Consider the following 21,042-nt stretch of genomic DNA (forward strand, 5'->3'; position numbering starts at 1 on the left):
CACACTATAAAATCCCCACTCTACTATGCTCCATGTGTTTAGATCTCCTGAGGCTGCTGGAGCGGTCACGCTGAAGAACACCGTCTACTCATGTTGCTTTAATTATGCTCAGTTTAATTAAGTTAATTATGCTCAGTTGAAGCCAGTTGCTTTATCTTTGATAATTTAAAATCATTTATTAATAAAAAGCACTTATTTTTGGCAAACCTCTGTGTCGTTTACCCTTTTTTGTTGTGGCCTTGGAGCCAGGCCATAACATTACATGCATACATTAACCACTTCAGCCCTATATACATTTCGACCATTTGAAAATAGCCGATATTGTGAACTTGTAGATCTGCTATTTTCAAAAGATTTGTATACATTTGAGAACTTGTGAAATGGGATATTCTGCATAATGCGTTCTTTCTACTTTTGGTACTTCATGTACATTTGGATACCAATACTTTTGTACTTTTACTTTTTAATTTTCAACTCCAGACTTTACTTGTAACGGAGCATTTCTACATTTGCAGTATTTATACTTTTACTTAAGTAAAGCATTTGAGTACTTTTTCCAACACTGCCCCCAGTTTGATATGCATTAGCTCACGGACCCCTATTAGATAGGATTTTTGTTTTACTCTCTCAGATCCAAATATACACTGTAAAATCCTCAGTAACAGTGTTATCAATATTTTCCATCTTTGTCTTCCTCTGGAAATATTGGAACATAAATTAATATTTCCTCTATAGTTTTTTTTAAAGGGCCGTTCATACTGAGCAATATAACTACAAAATATAGCTGTAACAATATTTACAAGACAAGTGGATGGTAGAGTTCACACCAACTATAAAAAAATACAATAGTGAACGATATAGTTATAGTGCTTAGTGTGATCTGCCCTTAACACTGTAAATGCTGACCGATCTATAAGCTCCCAACACGTCACAATGTGACATGTTGTGAGCATGTAGATCTGCTATCTGCAAGAACAACTTTAAATATATACATAATAGTTTATATTGAATGTTTTTGAAATATTTTAACTACACAAATCTTGTATGAGGACAACATCTTTTCAGATGGGGTTCTGGGGCAAAATACATATTCATTTTGGGAACCTTGACATGAAAATGTTTGAGAACCATAAGCAAGCCAAAATAAGCAACTACATTTTCGAAACAAGCCCAAAAAAACCCGCAACTACTAAACAAGTCCAAAGTAGCATAATAAGTGGACTTGGCAACGCTGCTACTCACAGTGTGGTGATATGACCAAAAAAAGTATAATATAGTCTAGATCAGGGGTTGCCAAACAGCTCAAGACAGAAAAGATACATTTGGTGTCTCCCCGGGACCCAAACAAAATAAGCCCTATTTCAATGATAGTGAAAATAGCAGATCTACGTGCCCAAAACGGTCACGATGTGACTTGCTGTGAGCTTGTTGATCTTCTGGTTTTAAAATGTTTTTACATTCATAGATTTTTTGTATTTCATATTATTTTTCAAACAATTCAGAACTAAAAAATCTTTCTGTGACCCAAAAATGAAACCTGACCTGACCTGACTTGACCTGACCTGACCTGACCTGACCTGACCCAAGTTGAGGATTCAACTTATTTTTTTTATTTTTTACAAAAAAAACACATTTTGAATGAACCACCTCTTTATTACAGCATGCAGTATTATGAGCTTCTGTACACAAAATAAACCTGTATATAAATCAGTTTGCAATCCATTCATAGTATTTCATTACAGACATTGGTGGTGAACAACAGATGATGCGATGGCACTGTGCAATAATTCTTTGGCACCATGTCACAAGAATACTGTGATTATGAACACATTTGCAAAGGAAGGTTTGATGATCTCTTTCATAAAAAAACATGCTGGGTGGAGAAGATCAATATAGTAAATCTGCCACAGTCATATACCCAAATGGACCTTTATGGTCCATTGTTAGGCTGAGTTCAAAGTGCTATTTCTTGGTTGAAACAAAAGGTTTGTTACACAGTTAAAGCTCTATTTTCTGATAGTAATCATTGCTATTGGGTGTTTGTTCAATAACAGGCACCTCCCCAATCTCTCCAGCTCTTTAATAAACAGAAAATACATTTTCAGGTGGGTCGCCAATCTCATCCAGTCAGATTATTATCAGCTTGTGTTCCAGTTCCATTTTTTCGACTGATTTTTGTTTTTGTTTCATCACTTCAATTTCACTTATCCTGTGTCCTGTATGAGTTCTCTCTCTTGAATGAATGAATGAAATTGGCACACCGGCCTGAACATGTATTTTCTGTTTAATAAAGATATGGAGAGACAGGGAGACGGACCCCTGATAATGAACAAACACTCAATGATTACCATGGGAATATAAAGCTATTGGAACACTTTTTTTTGCATTAAAAAAATCACATCACATTTAAATTAACAGAGGATATATTATAAATCTAGTGTACATGCATTTTACAAATCAATCACAAATCACATTTCTAAAAGCAGGACAACCACCATTTACTGTAGAGCTGAAGGCTAAAAGCTGAACATCAAAACTAAACAAAACGAATGTAAAAAGATCGTACTAACATACAGGCAACTATAGTTTCCTGTATAGTGGTTCCCGATCTTTTCATGGATCAGGGCCCATTTGAACATCTCAAAAGCATTCACGGGCCACCCCTCTGACCACTTGTTAAGTGGTCAGCTGGGTGGTCCGGCATTACATTATTTTATTGATCAATCCATCGATTGTATTCTGGCTCAGATCAATGGAACTAACGTAGTGTACTTTAAATATCGGTATCACAATAAAAAACTATTTTTTCAAGGTTTTAAAGAAAAACACCATGACTTTCTTTTTTGCATATTTGTGTTTTATTTTAGTGATGTTATATTTTTTAATGATAATGTTTTGCCAATCATTTGGAGGCCCACTTGTAATATCCTAAAGGCCCACCAGTGGGCCCCGGCCCATAGGTTGAGCATCACTGTTGTACGTTGTAGTCATGCAGTAGAACATATCTTAAAATAAAACTGGAACAGTACATCTTCTACACAAAACAAGAACATGGAAGTTTGGCTTTTGAAAACCCCTCTGGGCAATTATATCATCTCAGTAGAAATTGAACGATTTATTACCCTTAAAGACAGCCGAGCCCCCAAAACTTGATTCACGACGCTTCGGATGCTTTGAAGTGTAACCTATAATCTCTTAGAGAATGGAACAATTTGTGCACAATATCAGAATTGGATCCGTCCTACATCTTTGTACACACGACAGGAAATGTGTGTAAGGTTCCCATGGTCGAAACAGCTGGCCATGCCTGACAGTAGACTTAATGCAACGTGATTTAAGAGCCATCTCGGATGCTTCATGAGCAATTGTGGACAGTAACAAAGTACATTGTTTTAGTATCTGTACTTTACTTGAGTGTTTGTATTTTTGGATACTTGTGACTTTCACTCCACTACATTTCAAAGACAAATATTGTACTTTTGACTCCCCTAAATGTTTAGGAAGGGAAAAAAGCACATTATGAATCAACCACTTAAGCCGTATTTCAAATATAGTGAAAATAGCAGATCTACAAGCTCACAACAAGCTTGTAGATCGGCTATTTTCATTATCATTGATATTTGAATTTTGAGGGGAAATGTCTACATTACACTTTCAATACAGCAAATGCATTGCTATCAAAAAGATAATGTACTTTGTAATTAGCATTTTTTAATACTTAAGTATTTTTAAAAGCAAGTACTCCAGCACTTAAGTCGGATAAAATCTTGACAGAGCCACTTTCAGTACTATTTGACCAGGAGGAAGTATCTATACTTTGACCCAAGTACTGGAGTTGAGTAGGCCTCCTTTGTCCACCACTGTTCATGAGAACCCAACGTGTAATCTTTTACAGAATGGAAATACACATTTGTACACGATACCTAAATTGGTCCATCCTATGTTTAGTTACTAATGACAGGAAATGTTCTGTGTCCGAGGTTCCCATGGTCAACTATAGCTGGCCATGGCTGACAGAAGACTTGACACAGTTACAGCTCTGGTTAGCATGGTCCACCAATGCTATCTCTCAGCAGCAATGGTACATGATCATGCCATTATAATCAATTATAGAGAAAGGGCAAGTTAAAGGAGCACTTCACCCATTTTCAACCTTATATTCATATTATTGGTCATCAATAATGGTCATTATAAGATGCCACAATTTCCATATACGCACTCTGGGTCTCATTGGTGGGCTGTGGACAGTTCAGAAACCTGCTAGTCTCTCAAGACAGATTCTGTTGTTAGCAGAATCTATCAGCACCACTGCCTTAAACATGCAATGCTGTTGTTAGTAGGAATTAACCTCCGTGGTGAAAAGCCTATACGCGAGGTTAAGTATAGGAATAAACACAGAAACAGCAGCCGGGAAGACTAAGAAAGGGCAGGAGGCAAACCGAGTTCCTGTTTTTACACAAAAAAGGAGGTGGCCGAGGCCAAACCTGCCTATAAACAGTAGACAAAAATGGTGGCATCTTATAATTAGCATATTAATGGGGAATAAATATTTGAAGATAGGTTGAAAAATGTTGTTCAAAAAGTGCTACATTAAGTTCAGATATAGCTGTTCTAGAAGGTTCCACTGTTCGGCTGCGTCCAGTGAAAGTGCCATTGTTTTGTTCCCTTTTCATGTCTTCACAAGATGCACACAACATCATCTCGCAAACAACTGGTGTGAGAAAGAGATTATTCAGTTCAGTTTAGAACGGTTGATTTAGAATAGAAAAACAAATAAATAGTACGACTGCAGTTTAATAGCAGTGAAGATCAGATGCAGGAATACATGAAGCACGAGAGCAGTGTTTCTGACCCCTCGTTGACGCAACCGGTTCGATATCAAGGGCTCTGGTTCTGTCCAACCTGTGGAGGAGGCTCCTCTTGACTGCTGGTGGCCTTGGACAGTGGTTTTCAAAGTGTGTGTGTGTGTGTGTGTGTGTGTGTGTGTGTGTGTGTGTGTGTGTGTGTGTGTGTGTGTGTGTGTGTGTGTGTGTGTGTGTGTGTGTGTGTGTGTGGGGGGGGAGGGTAATAAGATCAGTTTAAACACTTAAACCCACTTTTATACTTAGGCTATCCGAAAATATCCGATCTACAGGCTCACAACACGTCACTTGTAGATCGATTATTTTTCCAAAAGATGTGGAGAAATCTTTGTGAAAGAGATTTGCGAAAATGTTTGAATAATAATAATAATACAAATAATAGCAATAATCTCTCTTATTTGGGTCCATGGCAATAACAATCAAATCAAATAAAAATCAATTTGAGGTTCCTTGGATATGAAGATGTTTGAGAACCACTGAGTCCAGACCCTTCAGTTGACGCGACTCTTTCCATCTCAGGGGTTGTGGCTCTGCGCGTGCCCCCCCCCTACCAAGGAGGAGCCCTGTGTCAGACTCCTCTGGCTGCTGGTGGTGGTCTTGGACACGTTGGTGGAGGAGGACGTCGTCTGGGGCTCACACCTGCAGTGTGAGGGCGTAGTGTACTGTCTGGAGCAGCAGAGGGCGCCGCACTGCACCGTCAGGTCGTGGAACAGGTGGCTGGCGAAGGCCATGTAGATCCACGGGTTGCAGCAGCTGTTGAGGCTGCCCAGCAGCATGGCGATGATGAACGCCATGTCTAAATAAACACACACACACACACACTCGCACGCACGCACGCACGCACGCACGCAGGCAGGCAGGCAGGCAGGCAGGCAGGCACACACACACGCACACACGCACACGCGCACACGCGCACACGCACACACGCACACGCACACGCACACGCACACGCACACACACACACACACACACACACACACACACACACACACACACACACACACACACACAGAAGAGGATAATGATGTAGTGCAGTGATTCTCAATATGTTTCATGTCAAGGACACCCAAACTGATAATGTATTTGGCCGTAGACCCCCATCAGAAAATATTCTGTGCCAGGGACCGCCAGAAGAGAAGCAGGGGTTCTCAAACCGTTTTAATTCATTGTATTTATCGCTTTTTAACCCTTTTAGTCGACATGACGATTAATAGCTCCCTCCTCACACATTTATGTGTTACTGCTGTTGAATCCTACTGGCTTACCTGCCAGTGAGGAGTCTCCACCAGGAGGAGGTATCCTGTAGTAGAGCCTCCGTCCTACTCCTCCTGCCCAACACTCCCTGCTGACAGGTGCCACCTCAGCCCGTAGGAATACATGCAGTGACAAATACCACCCTCCCCGCCCGGCTCCCCTCCCCTCCCCTGAACACGGGCCAATTGTGTTTCGCATGGACACTCGACAAAGCCGGACGCAACGCGGTGGATTCGAACCCCCAGACTCCGTGGTGGAGGGCAGGTACTTTACCACTGCACCACCCGAGCACAGTGGTAAAAACATTTCAGTTTCAAGGACACCCAGTTTGGTATGCATTAGGCCACGGACCCCCATAACTGAGAGTGTACTAATGGAACCAAATGGACCCACCCGTAAGGGTCCATTTGGTTCCATTTCTACACTCTCAGAGTTACAGACCTGGCTGTAAGGGTCCATTTGGTTCCCTTTCTACACTCTCAGAGTTACAGACCTGTAAGGGACCATTTGGTTCCTATAAACTTATCGACCATTTTGCTCGGAAACCCTTGGAACCCGCTCAAGGACCTCTGGAGGTCCCCAGACACCACTTTGAGAACCACTGACAAACAGTAAGTATGGTATTTCTGGACGCACGCACGCACGCACGCACGCACGCACGCACGCACACACACACACACACACACACACACACACACACACACACACACACACACACACACACACAGCTGCTCCAGATCTACAGCTAATCTGAGAAATTGGACTGCACCACAGTCCCTCTGTACCATGGGGTGGGGCAGGGGTTTTGAGTGTGTGTGTTTCAATGGTAGTCTTTGTCTTTTCCCCCTTTTGTGTTAACAGTGGTCTGACCCGTCCCTATATAGATCCACCTCCTGTGTCATTTTGGTTAGTTCAGTTTTCAGTTCAGTTGTGTTGTGTAGTCCAGTTTTCAGTTTAGTTTTGTAGTTCAATTTCTTTTGTGTTGAGCACATTTGTTTTGTTATCAATTAAATCATTTATTTGCAACCAAGAAAAAAAATAAAAAAGAGAACAATGTTTAAAAAAAGAAAATCCCTGTGTCTCTCCTTCCGACCAACTCGGTCCCTCACACACACGCGCACGCACGCACGCACGCATGCACACGTTCACAGACAGACACGTCACCATTCTTAACCAATATTGATCCGCAGCGTCCCTATTCTGGGCATGTCATAATGCTTACTGTCAGTGAACATTGGGCGAGAATAGCAGATCTACAAACTCACATAGCGTTGCAATGTGAAGCGTTGTGAGCTTATAGGTTGGCTATTTCTGGCAAAGAGGTTTGGTGTAGTGGGAAAAAAACGGAGGGGGCCTAGGGTAGACACACACACACGCACACGCACACGCGCACACACACACACACACACACACACACACACACACACACACACACACACACACACACACACACACACACACACACACACACACACACCCCAGCTCACTCATTCAATAGTCCTTCAAATATCAAAAGTCTCTAGTATAATACATTAGAAATCCTTTTGATATTACTACTATTAGTGTGTGTGTGTGTGTGTGTGTGTGTGTGTGTGTGTGTGTGTGTGTGTGTGTGTGTGTGTGTGTGTGTGTGTGTGTGTGTGTGTGTGTGTGTGTGTGTGTGCTTGCGTGTGAAGTCTTCATCTCTTTACTTTCAAATGTCACGGTCAGGTTCAGTTGTGAAACGCGAGGCGTTCAACTTTGACCGCGTTTAAACTCAATTAGTCTGAGCCGTGACAGGAGTGCATACATCACCTCTTCATTCCACCTCTTATCCTCCACAATATGGCCCCAATCCAGCACAGCTCTGAACCCATCACACAGGCATGTGAGCCAATGGTGGAAAAGGTACTCAAATGCTCTACTTAGGTAAAAGTATCAATACTGCAATGTAGAAATACTCTGTTACAAATAAAAGTCCGGAATTCAAAATTGACTTGAGTAAAAGTACAAAAGTATTGGTATCAAAATGTACTTAAAGTACCAAAAGTAAAAGTACTCATTGTGCAGAATGTTCCATTTCAAAAGTTCAAAATGTATACAAAATCTTTTGACAATAGCCGATCTACAAGCTCACAATGCGTCGCATCGCAACACATTGTGAGCTTGTAGATCGGCTATTTTCAAATGGCCGAAACATGTAAAGGGCTGAAGTGGTTAGTTTTGTAATAATAATCAAAATCTACAAACGAGTGACTAAAGTTTTCATATAATTGTAGTGGACTAAAAGTACAATATTTGTCTCAGAGATGTAGTGGAGTAGGAGTAAAAGTATTGAAAATTGGAAATACTCCAGTAAAGTAAAAAATACCTCAACATTTGAGTAAATGTACTAATAGCCAATCTACAAGCTCACAACGCATCACTAAATATTGTGAGCTTGTAGATCAGCATTTTTTTTTTTCTTACAGGCTCTTCTAATTTTAAATTTTAACTCTTCTAATTTAAAAAAAACATCTGAGTACTTCTTCCACCACTGCAAACACTGAATACCAGACTGATCCTCTATAGCAGCACTTAACCGTACTGATGGACGTGGTGTGAATAACCTTCTGATGCTTACCGATCCTCGAATAATAGCTTTGCTATTCAGACCTATACCGCTTGAACTTTCAAAGCAGAATTCCAGCCGTGCCTATAATGGAGTGAGAGAGATTTAGAGGGTGCCATCTCCGTCACTCCCTGGAGAAAATGAGGAAATGTTCATGGTATTGAGGTCGTTTCCTACAATCTCCTCGTGCAGATGGAGGTGTTTAGTAAATGTGTCGCGCAAACATCCTGTCCAAGGAATGGAGAACTTACCCACAGGGGAATCTATGAGCAGTGGGAAATTGATATACCACAACGATTCGGCACATATTCGGCGATATTTTCGCTGTTGGGTGGTCCAAAAATGCTATTTCTCAGATTTTTTTTTTTTTATATATTTCTAAATAATAACCTGTGTTCCAATGGATCAAATGTAGTTATTATTTAGTCAGAACTAAGCTCTTGTGAATACTTTTTGTTGGTTAAATATTTATAATTTATAGAAAAAAACACACAGACTTAACGACTTTCAATCTGGCGTCCCTATTTTGGGCATGTCATTATAGGACAAAATATATTTAAGAAAATGATAGCTGATCTACAAGCTCACAACGCATCACATTGCAATGTGTTGTGAGCTTGTGGATCAGCTATTTTCATTATTTGGTTCCATTTGTTCACTCTCTGGGTCACGGGTCCATTTAGTTAGTAATTATCAATCATTTAGCTGGGGACCCCCTGGAACCTCCCCAAGGACCCCTGGGGGTCCCCAGACTCCACGTTGAGAACCAGTGTTGGACGGTACAGCTTTGGATGAAACTGTCAGTCACTGCCAGGAGGTAGGGAGTCATATTACGAAAAACAAACAAACATAAAAAGGTTAAAATATAAGGTTTCTGCCCGACAGCGACAATATAATGATTATGTGAGGCAAAGAGATGTTGGTTATGTTCAATAAGAGTACCTTTTCTGTTGACTATATAGATAATTGGATGCACATTTTGGACGAACTCCCCGCGAGTCGACTATGTCATTGTCACTTCATTGTCACTGCAGCATCTCTAGACTGTAGTTTTTAACGATGTCACAGACTACAATGAGTCCTATTATGGTTTATGTGTAATTGTAAGATTGCGTTTATTAGGCGTGTGGACATGGGACAGTGAACAGACAATGATGTTAGAGCAGTGTATCACAGTTGCCAAGGACGCAACAGACACCAGCCCTTGCGAGGTGCCAGCCAACGAGATAAACACTGAAGATCATCAAAGAGTTGGCGCACACTCGTAGCTCCCGATGCCAAAAATGTATTGTGTACACAGAGACGTTTCGGACAGACTAAGCTGCCTTCTTCGGGGGGGGGGGGGGGGGGGGGGGGGGTAGTGTATGCAAACACAGAACCCAGGACACTGCAATTACTGTACAACAGGGATTCTAACCTGTTTAATTTCACGGATCCCCAGTTTGATATGCACACTACTAGACCAGGGGTCTTCAACAGGGGGCCCCTAGGGGTCCTCAGAGTTAATACAGGGGGGGCCGGCAAAAGCTTGTGTGACATGCACAAGTTTTACATTAACCACATGAACCCTAGCATCCCTATTCTGGGGGGAACATTCACCAAAAGTAGCAGATCTACAAGCTCAGTTGTGAGCTTGTAGATCTGCTATTTTTGGCGAGGCAATTTGGTGTACAGGGAAAAAAGAGCCAAAGTACAGAGCCAAAGGTCAAGTTTACTAAGTATTGAGGGTTTAAGTGGTGAAACGTCTGAAAAATACTCATTAACGTGAATCCAACATATTGATAGAAAATATAAGGTGTAAACAAACAAATGATAGTGCTGTCGCCTGTCAAACAAGTCTATGAAGCCATCTATGAACAAGTTTAATCAGAAACACTATTTTATACAATATAGTGGGGGTCCCTGATTCATCTCTCTCTCTCAGCTAAGGGGTCCTTGATCTGAAAAACATTGAAGACCCATGCACTAGAGTCTAGTGCATGGGTCTTCAATGTTTTCAATGTTTTCTTCAATGGCGCGGCACACCTCAGCAGTACTCGCGGCCCAAAATTGGGCCCTTTGCCAGGGTTGATAAACACTGCACTAGACCATGGGCGGGAGGTCGGGGGGCTCTGCAGATTAAATGTAAGTCTGGCTACCCCCGTTGTACCTACACAATTTGTGTGTTGGACACTCTTCTGAGCGCTTGTCTCTCTGCTGTCTACTCTGTCCCTGACTCTGTAAATGGACCGTTCACGCTGAAAGCAACAACAAAGCCACTAAGCTGTGAAACTCATCAACTGCTGCGCCAAGCCACCAGCAGATTGGTGTGTGTGTGTAGGCTACATAATATAACAATAGAACAACTGTACCTGCTTTGCATAGAAACCACTTGCATCAACTTCGTCGTGTAGCGAACTTTATGAAAGTGCAAATCATCACTTTATCACTGCATATACAATCAGGCCTGCATTGTACTCTAATCGGCTACTAATTAAGTAGGAGAAAGTGACTGAAGGTTCACCAATCTCTAATCATACATCTGCAGAAAATTGCAGAAATTGGTTTTGAATGGAAGTGAACCACTTCAGTATTCTGAAGAAATCTCTGGTCAGTGTTAAGGGGCAATTTGGTTACAGAGTTAGATTAACATTCAATTAACATACTTCCCACAATTACACGTCTTTCGCTGTCACTTCCTATCTCTCTTTACTTCTCTTGCTATTACTTCAGATAATGCATCACCTAATTAACACACACACACACACACACACACACACACACACACACACACACACACACACACACACACACACACACACACACACACACACACACACACACACACACGACACAAGTCCTTTTGGTATAACTAACATACCAACAGTTTTATGGTATAGACAGTAGGCTACAGCTCAAGTCTACAGTATAGAAATGTCCCATAGGATCCCATATCTTCAGATTCATCATGTACAAATATCCAAGACACTGTATTATGTATACCAAAACACATTGTCAGTAGGACAGGCCCACCCAAAAAAAGGAAACAAAACATGTGCATGTCATGTGCGTGCGTGTATGTGTGCGTGCGTGTGTGCGTGCGTGCTTGCAGGCTTCAAAGAGCTCTGCTCAAATCAATCAAGATAATCAGGGGCAGGGCATAAACACACAGGGTGGGCCTGTCCTCCCGAAAACATGTTTTGGTCTAAGTAAGGCAGCATAGCCTTGATGTACAGTGCAAGTACACCCCCTGTAGCCCACATGATGCTAGTATGTCACATGACATGATGTACACTCCCTCCCCTAGACATGACGGTATTATGAAGTGGTGGAAAAGGTACTCAAATGTTTTACTTGAGTAAAAGTATCAATACTGCAATGTAGAATCCGGAATTTAAAAATATACAAAAGTATTGGTATCAAAATCTACTCTTTTCTACTATTTCACAAGTTTTCAAATGTAAAATGTGTAAAAAAAACTTTTGAGAATACCTATATATATATATATATCACAATGTGAGCTTGTAGATCGCTATTTTCAAATGGCCGAAATGTATATAGGGAGGAAGTGGTAAATATATTTTTTTGTGATAATAATCTAAATCTATAAAGTAACTCAAGTTTTCAAATAATTGTAGTAGAGTAAAAGTACAATATTTTCCTCTGAGATGTAGTGAAGTAGAGGTAAAAATACTGAAATTTGGAAACACTCCAGTGTTTCCAAATTTTTGTTGTATTCTTTGTATGAGTCGACAGGAGATCGAACCCCCACCTCCCAGCCTCAAGGCAGACACTCTAACCACAAGGCTAATTAACGTGTTTGGTATACACATGTATATGTGTACATGGCTGAATCTAAAGATATGGGATCCCATGGGTCATTAGACTGTAGACTTGAGCTATGTCTTATATATATGTACATACTAAACTGAAAAATGTGTACACTGTACATAACAAACTGAACAATGCGTGTGTGTGTGTGTGTGTGTGTGTGTGTGTGTGTGTGTGTGTGTGTGTGTGTGTGTGTGTGTGTGTGTGTGTGTGTGTGTGTGTGTGTGTGTGTGTGTGTGTGTGTGTGTGTGAGAGAGAGAGAGAGAGAGAGAGAGAGAGAGAGAGAGAGAGAGAGAGAGAGAGAGAGAGAGAGAGAGAGAGAGAGAGAGAGAGAGAGAGAGAGAGAGAGAGAGAGAGAGAGAGAGAGAGATTGCGAACACACCTCCAACACAGCTTTAAATGATCAGTGATTGCGATGTCTTGAGGAACGCCCTGTGACCAAAACGTAATTTAATAGTAAATCAATGCAGAGGTGATAAGTACAATGTAATAAACTGATGCGAATGAGAGAAGTATATGTTAATAAATCAATGCAGTCTGTGCAGTTGAATTGAGTCTTTGGGGAATTTAATTGCATGCACCATATATACATGCTGACCCCACTAGTTATGTAATAGATGCATTACTACATAATACATGTAGAATGTATATGCTGAGAATGTGTAGAGCTTAAAATCTGCCAACACCGGACATGGCAGTATGTATCAATAACTTTGATTTGAAGTGTATTACTGTACCGTGTCTTGTGGACGCTGCAAAACATGATTTATTTGCGGTTTTATTTCGGAATAAATAAATGCTCCAAATGATGTAGCTAACGACAGGAAATGAATGTTTAAAGATTGCTTGTGCATATCAGTGCTTTTCCCGTAAATTCTAGCTCTTGAGATAAGATTGTATCACAAAATACATTGTTGACGTACAAATACTGTACACACCATACAGTATACGAGCCATTGGGATTATCTTTCAGGAAAGGAAAGTCTTTGCTGCTCTGAGGGATCTCGTAATGCATCATAGGCACAATTGTTTTTGCCACCAAGTACTGTAGCTATAAGGTACAAACACCTGTGGTAATTAGCATGCCATTCCACAGATGTTTTGTGAGCATATGTGAGACATATGTTTGCATCCGGGGACCCCCAGGGGTCCTTTTTTTTTTTTTTTTTTATCCCTCGATTTTGTAACCCTTTTTTCACCCGGTGCCAATTTGCTAAGTGATCCTGGGCACTACACTCCCCCCACCAGCCTAGGGAGGCCAGGGCCGAGCTCATGCCTCCTTCAAAGCATGAGAGCCAACTGACCTTCTTGTCACCTGACAGGGGGGAGTTTCCCTGGTAGGACGTAGCGCGTGGAAGGAACACGTTATTCCAACCAGTTCCCTTCCCCTCCATCAGGCGCCCCGGCTGACCACGGGGAGGCAGTATAGTGACCAGGATTAGGACATGTTTTTGTGAGGGTATTAACTACCCTAGGAGACACGGGGAGAACATGCAAACTCCACACAGAGTAGACCCCAGGGGTCCTTGAGGGGGTTCCAGGGGGTCCCCAGCAATAATAGTATCAATCTGTTTAACAATATGCTATTTTAAAAACATGTTGAAATGTGAAAAATGTGAAACATTTTAACAACACAAATGGGGTCCCTGGCACAAAATCCTTTCAGATGGGGGTCTGCGGCGATATGCATATTAATTTGGGGGGTCCATGACATGAGAGTTAGTGCCAAAGTGTCCTTGAGCAAGACAATAGGAGAAATTCTCATTTGTACCTACTTCCATTCGTGGATCTTGTGATCATGTCTATGTTATGTCTTGTGTATGTATGTCTACTGTGTCTTGGAGTTTCCTATCATTATCTGCTGTAACATAAATTGCCCAGTTTGGGACATAATAAACTTGAACTTGAACTTGAACAATGAACCCCTAATTGCTCCCGATGAGAGCAGGATGGCGGCTTGCATGGTTTCCTCTGCCGTCGGTGTGTGAATGTGTGTGTGTGAATGGGTGAATGAAATGCACATTGTAAATAAAGGCGCTATAAAAATGCACCATTTACCAAAACGCTCCATTTCCCCTTCAGAACATTGCAAATTCCAGTGTGGGTGTTATGCACACGCACAGTTGTGTAAAGTAACTAAGTACATTTACTCAAGTACTGTACTTACGTAGAATTTTGAGGTAGCTTTTACTTTAATGGAGTATTTCCAATCTTAAGTACTTTTACTTCTACTCCACTACATCTCAGAGGCAAATATTATACTTTTACTCCACTACAATTATTTGAAAACTTTGTCAATTTTGATTATTATTACAAAACATGCATTACCCACTTCAGCCCTATATTATGGCCATTTGAAAATAGCCGCTCTACAAGCTCACAATGTGTCGCATCGGCATTGTGAGCTTGTAGATCTGCTATTTTCGAAAGATTTTTATACATTTTATACATTTGAAAACTTGTGAAATGGGGCATTCTGCATAGTGAGTACTTTCTACTTTTGGTACTTTAAGTACACTTGTGTACTTTTACTCAAGTCAATTTGGAATTCCGAACTTTTACTTGTAACAGAGTACTTCTACGTTGGAGTACTGTACTGATACTATTACTTAGTAAAACAATTGACCTACTTTTTCCATCACTGGTTTCCTCTGCAGCCGTCGGTGTGTGAATGTATGTGTGAATGGGTGAATGAAATGGCCTTGGATAAAAGCGCTATCAAAATGCACCATTTACCAAAATGCACCAATTTGCCTTTCAGAACATTGCAATGTCCAGCGTGCGTGTTATTATTATGCGTAAAAACATATTTTACCTTCTCTCGGCGCAGCGGGATCCCACGCGGACCACATCTGGGCGAAGAAAAACGGCGTCCAGCACACGATGTAGCCGAGCACTATCACAAAAGCCACTTTGACCGTCCTGATCTTGGCTTTGGAGATGAGCTTCACGCTGCTCACGCGCGTCAGCGCGGCGCTCTTGCCCGCTCTCGGAGTGAGAGTCATGCACTGGTCCCTCTTCGTTTTCAACTTGAAATTCTGCCATATTTTGAAGCTTATCAAGCCGTAGCAAATGGTCAAAATCGCCACGGGGAAGATGTAGATCGTGAGGCTCATCCACGTGATGTACGCCTTGGCGCCCCACGGCTGCACGAAGTCCCCCCAGCAGTCGTAGACCCCGTTCCCCACGTCCCGCAGCGAGAAGATGTACACCTGTGGCGTGCTGAAGATCAAGCTCAGCGTCCACGAGGTGATCACGTAGTGGCGGTCCTTCCGCTTGTGCAGGGAACGCAGGGGCTGGCAGATCGCCAGGCACCTGTCGATGGACATCAGCACCAGCATGTAGGTGGACGCGAACATCCCCACGACCTGCAGGTACTTGACCAGCCGGCACAGCAGGTCGGGGCCGTAGAACCTGAAGGTGATGTCCCAGATGAGCTGCGGCAGCACCTGGAACACCGCCACCACCAGGTCGGCGATGCTCAGGTGCTTCATGAAGTAGTACATCCTGGACTGGCTGTGCTTGCTCTTGTGGATGGCCAGCAGGACGCACAGGTTGCCGACCAGCGCGAGGATCAGAACCACGACCAGGACCGTCACCTCCACCTTGATAATGATAATGATGTTTATTTATGCAACTCAAAGTGCTGTACACAAAAAGAAAGATCATAACATTTAAAACATTTACATTTTTTAAATACAAGTGCAGAAAACTATTTAAAAAAAGAAACCCCACTGAACATCTGTCAGATTAATCATTAAAAAAGACAAATATAGAGTGTGGGGGCATACAAACTAAAAGCTGCCTGCATGTCTCTACCATTGACCTTTGGAACTTCTAAACATTAGGTGCCAGAGAATCTCAGCGACTTAAGTGATTTATAAACAAATGAAATAATCTTAACATCTATTCTAGAAGTGAGAGGTATCCAATGCAGAGATCTTAGGACCGGTGATGTGTCCCCATGGTTAACTGTAAGACTCACCCCAAAACACGCTCGCCCCCAATCTTTTCGCGGACCAGCGGTTCTTGTATTCTTGTATTTGTTTTACTGAGTATAGACCCCTTAACAGACGACGTCATACTGGCTGCGTGCAGCCAGTATGCGCGCAACGAAACCCATTATATCAGGTCTCGTTAGGACGCGTCTCACTAGCCAACACACACAAGAGGGGGTTGGGGTGTGCTGAAACCAGTGCACCCCGAAACAGGTTGGGAATTGATTGCGTGAAACAATCACCTGTGCGTCCAGGCTCAATGTTAGTAAACAAATAATTGGTCTATAAGGTTAGAAATAAGTTTAGGGTTAGCCATAGTTTTACTGAGGTTGAGTTTAGGAATAAAGTTAGTTTTGGCAATACGCTTAGGTTTAGTTAGGCACAGTTTTAGTGAGGTTACGTTTAGGAATACCAGGTGAATACCGCCGGATTTCCCCCGGGGCGACTGTGTTTTGGGGCGAGCGTTTTGGTATTCGTGCTCTGCGCTAGTCCTGGTGAGGACAGGTGCTGCAGCATTCTGTATTATTTCTAATTGTGCAATTGTTTTCTTTGGCAAACCAGCTAAAAGAGCGTTACAGTAGTCTAACCTACAAGTAATAAAAGGCATGCAACAGCTACAGCTTTTCAGTATCAGCCTGGGATAAAAAAAAAAAAAAAGTATCAGCCTGAGATACCTTGGCCACTTCCTCGTTGCGTTTCAAAGGATTAACTGTCTTGTTGTTGTTGTAATCCGTCTCGTTCCCACAACTCGAGTTGGTGGTCCATGATGATGATGATGATGATGAGTCGTTGATCGCCACCCAGAGAGTGAGACCCTGTGGTTGTTCCCCTCCTGACGCGTCCTGATCCATCGTGCGTAAAGTGCGCCGCTGGGGCGCAACAAGCAAGCCGGCCGATGTGGTGGTGATGTGTGGTGGTGACTATAACCCACGTTACATGGTGTTCGGAGGAGAGCTCCACAAATCAACTTCTGTCGTTTTGTGGAAGAATCCGTCTGGAAATTAAAGACACAAAGCTGTGTACATTATTGTCAAAAATTTACCTAACCCATTTAGACCTGAGGCCAGTTTTTTTGAAAAAATATTTTGATTTCGTTTTTTTTAAATATATATTATTCAAAGATTTGTACACATTTTCAAGATTTTTTCAAAATATAGCAGATCTACAAGCTCATAGTGCGGTACTATGAGCTTGTATATCTGATATTTTTGAATAGCCAAAGAAACCTAAAATGACACAGATGCGTTCTACAAATAAATAAACAGTCTCAATGTTTCAGCTCATTTTGCTTAAATATAACTTAAGCAAACGTGAACAAAATATTAACATGAACAAAAAAATCCCGCACACTGCAGCTTGCTCAGCAGCCTCTGCTTTTATTCAAATTGACACTAGTGTCCATGGTGTGAGGGATTTTTTTGTTCAGTAAAATATTGTCTTCACCTGTTCACTGTCCAACGCACCTGCATCTGAATGAAGTGGATGTGCGAATACTTCCTTTACATTTAAAAATTCAATATAACTTACCATTACTGTTACAGACAAAATTAAGGCTTCAGGTTTGTTCCACTACTTTTGGTACAAAGACACGACCACCGCTGTCACCTGCAGCATGCATTGTGGATGTGGACTTGTGGCGCATTTGCTCAAGCACTTAACAGCTTAACCTCTCTCAGTATGCCCTCCCTCTTCTGCAAGCAGACATCCTCCTCCTACGTTTTTTTCCCCTCTCAAAAAATTGCATAACCGGACACAGTGTGTTCATACAATTACATGGGATGTAAGTGATATTGTTTTGTTAAGTGTAAAAAAAAAAATTCTTTTTTTTTTCTTTTCAAAATAGCAGATCTACAAGCTCACAACATGTCACGGTGTGACGCATTGTGAGCTTGTAGATCAGCTATTTTCAAATAGGCAATGTGGTTAAACTTATTTTGATGCTATTTTGGCTAATTTAGCTGGGGACCCCAAGGACCCCTGGGGGTCCCTGTACCCCATTTTGAGAACCAGTGCTATAGAGTGTTTGTTTAGTAACTAGGAGTCTCCCTTTCTCCCCAGCTTTTTTTAATAAACAGAAAATACATTTTCAGGTCAGGATACCAATCTCATCCAGTAAATACAGGATGAACAAGTGCATTTGGAAGTGGTGAGAAAAAAAGGGAACACAAAGTTGGAACTGATAATGATCTTCATAGGTTTCTCTCTCATGACATTTGTGTAGCCCACTGGGGATATAGATTCCCTGTTACTGAAAACCCTATAGGCTACTAGCCATCAATAATGTTATGATTATGATTAAGACTGACATTTATCTGATTGACAAGTAAATATAGTTGTTGATTCACTCTCATCTGCGTACATAGACTAAACACACGCCGATACACTTGACGCTGAACTCCCTCTCACACACACTCTCTCTCTCTCTCACACACACACACACACACACACACACACACACACACACACACACACACACACACACACACACACACACACACACACACACACACACATATATATATATATATATATATATATATATATATATATATATTGAGTAGACATGGACATTGAGTAGACATGGACAGACACGCAAGATAGAAGGAAGAAAAAATCCTTCCACTTGGTGTAGTTGCAAATCCAATAAACATTCTCCAAACAGGGTCTTCAAAGGCGTTGTGAGCTTGTAGATTGGCTATTTTCACTTTTTCTTACAACTGTGGTGAACTGGGTTGTTATTAAATTACTAGATTTTCAGCCCACTATGCAGGCTTCAAACCTAGTCCTAAATTGGGATGATAAGAGTGTGGGGCATCAGCAATGCAATTATAGCCCCGTCCCTATTGGCCATCCAAGAGCACCCACCAAGTCTGGGGCCTTTAGCATGCTGTGAACTGGAGTTATGGCTGTTTAAAGCCCAGCCAATAGGAACACAGAGAGGGCGGGCTTAAGCAATTACAGCCTGTCCATATTGGCCGTCTAAGAGCACATACCAAGTTTGGGGCCTTTATCATGCTGGGAACGGCATGATAAAGGCAGATAACTTATACAATTGGGGTGGTAGAGGAAAGTTACATAGTCCACTCCACAAACTCGTGTTTTTCTTGTATTTCACATTAACCAATCTAACAAACTAATTATGAACATTATGCTGACTCTGCATTCCTCTTGAGTTGTGGATTTTTTTGGCCCTTATCATGGAAATGATAACAAACCTATTTTATTTAGTAAATATCCATGCTCCCTGCACACTCGCACGCTCGCTTCTGCAGGAGCTGAAAGGCGTCACAAAGGCAGTGGTGGTTCTAAACTTAATCATTTCAACAACAACCCCATACGTTTTATTTTTTTGCTCTACATCCAACATCTTCGCTGAAAATAGCCAATCTGCTATTCTCTGCGCACGTTTTCCCATAATATGGATGCTGGGGTTTCATTGGGTAATGCACATTTGAAAATATTTTGTGCCAGGGGCTCCCATACAAGATTAAAAAAATATTCCAATTTTTTCAAATTTTGTCAAGATGTTTTGAAAATAGCAGATCTACAAGTTCACAACGCGTCACGATGGTGGTAGTCCATAATAGGCATACTATATGGAGATCCAGTTTACCAGAACCACCAATCCGACTGCTATGCCCATATGGTCATGCCCATATACAGTATGTGGCCGACCAACTTATAGCCGATCTATGCAGCACATTTTGAGCTTGTAGAGCTGCTATTTTTTAATTGGATTCCTGGAAAGTAACAGTTTTAGACATAAGAGGTTTCTACAGCAACAATATTCTGTATGTGTGTAATAAACGTTAGACGTTGTCGTGTGATACTGCCTGGTGTCGTCTTGTTCTGCAATAAACAATACACTTTTTGTTTTAATCAAAAAAGATCACTTACAGCACCTTTAACGACTTTGAACACGACAATCAATACGTATGTTAAACAACTAACTGTGTTGCCTTAGGCTAGGCATATATCTATATTTTATGGAGCGTATTTTCTCTTTGATCATGTCCAAAGGGTCTTTCCTTCTTTGTTTTTCCAGACAGATATTAGAAGTGTTTTCTTATAATTTATTTGTGATGGGATAGGTGTTTTTGTCTGAGCCACAGGCGCACACAACCTGCACCCAAACTAGCTACAGCTGGTAGCTAGTTACCTTGGAATCTTCAAGACTTGAACCAAAACAAGTTAAAAAGGTGTCCAGATATTCAACCTGGATAACTTTAGCAACACCATACCTCACAACAGAGGTGCTTTTCTCCCAGCTGGCCACAAACAAGCTTGACATCTCTGAAATCAACTGAATCCCTTTGCAAACAGACACTAAAGCACTTGACTGAAAGGCCAATAGTTATCATCACTTCTATAATAGTAGAACGTTTAGTTTTAAGACATGTGCAGATGCTTGCCTCATCCTTAAGGTTTTAAATGGGCTTGCACCTCCCCCACTAGTTCATAATTCAGATAGATAGTGGCAGGGCATCAAGGGTAACTACCAGAGGGGACTGTGTTGTTTTTTAATAAC

The 21,042-nt window shown here is 41.5% G+C and overlaps 1 protein-coding gene and 2 long non-coding RNA genes across 4 annotated transcripts in view; 1 reads left to right on the plus strand and 2 right to left on the minus strand.

The window, feature by feature from the left end:
- The window catches only part of LOC311049671, a 331,395-nt gene that overhangs the window by 268,931 nt on the left and 41,422 nt on the right, over positions 1-21,042 (minus strand). The gene's annotated exons all lie outside the window — the stretch shown is intronic.
- LOC311049673 overlaps positions 1-21,042 on the plus strand; it is a 388,479-nt gene that overhangs the window by 103,321 nt on the left and 264,116 nt on the right. The window lies entirely within an intron of this gene.
- Positions 2,715-18,154, minus strand: LOC311049660 (isotocin receptor-like). Of its 2 annotated transcripts, none has more exons than XM_084063420.1 (4): positions 18,042-18,154; positions 17,189-17,508; positions 15,332-16,121; positions 2,715-5,658 (listed from the first exon to the last, which is right to left on the minus strand). In XM_084063420.1, exons 2-4 carry the CDS (start codon positions 17,363-17,365, stop codon positions 5,378-5,380), a joined length of 1,248 nt encoding a protein of 415 aa, XP_083919546.1. In that variant the 5' UTR covers positions 17,366-17,508; positions 18,042-18,154; the 3' UTR covers positions 2,715-5,377. The 2 variants fall into 2 exon arrangements, with proteins under 2 accessions (XP_083919546.1, XP_083919547.1); XM_084063421.1 differs by having other exon boundaries at positions 17,189-17,529; positions 18,042-18,113.

Source organism: Gymnoscopelus microlampas (genome assembly GCF_963454915.1).
Source record: "Gymnoscopelus microlampas genome assembly, chromosome: 7".
Taxonomy (NCBI): domain Eukaryota; kingdom Metazoa; phylum Chordata; class Actinopteri; order Myctophiformes; family Myctophidae; genus Gymnoscopelus; species Gymnoscopelus microlampas.

Excerpts from the sequence above, each read along its gene's own strand:
- LOC311049660 (XM_084063420.1), bottom strand. The coding sequence starts at position 17,365 with ATGGATCAGGACGCGTCAGGAGGGGAACAACCACAGGGTCTCACTCTC. Across the intron at positions 16,122-17,188 it reads GCAACGAGGAAGTGGCCAAG|GTGGAGGTGACGGTCCTGGT; the intron begins GTATCTCAGGCT and ends ATCATTATCAAG. Across the intron at positions 5,659-15,331 it reads TCCCGCTGCGCCGAGAGAAG|ACATGGCGTTCATCATCGCC; the intron begins GTAAAATATGTT and ends GTGTTTATTTAG.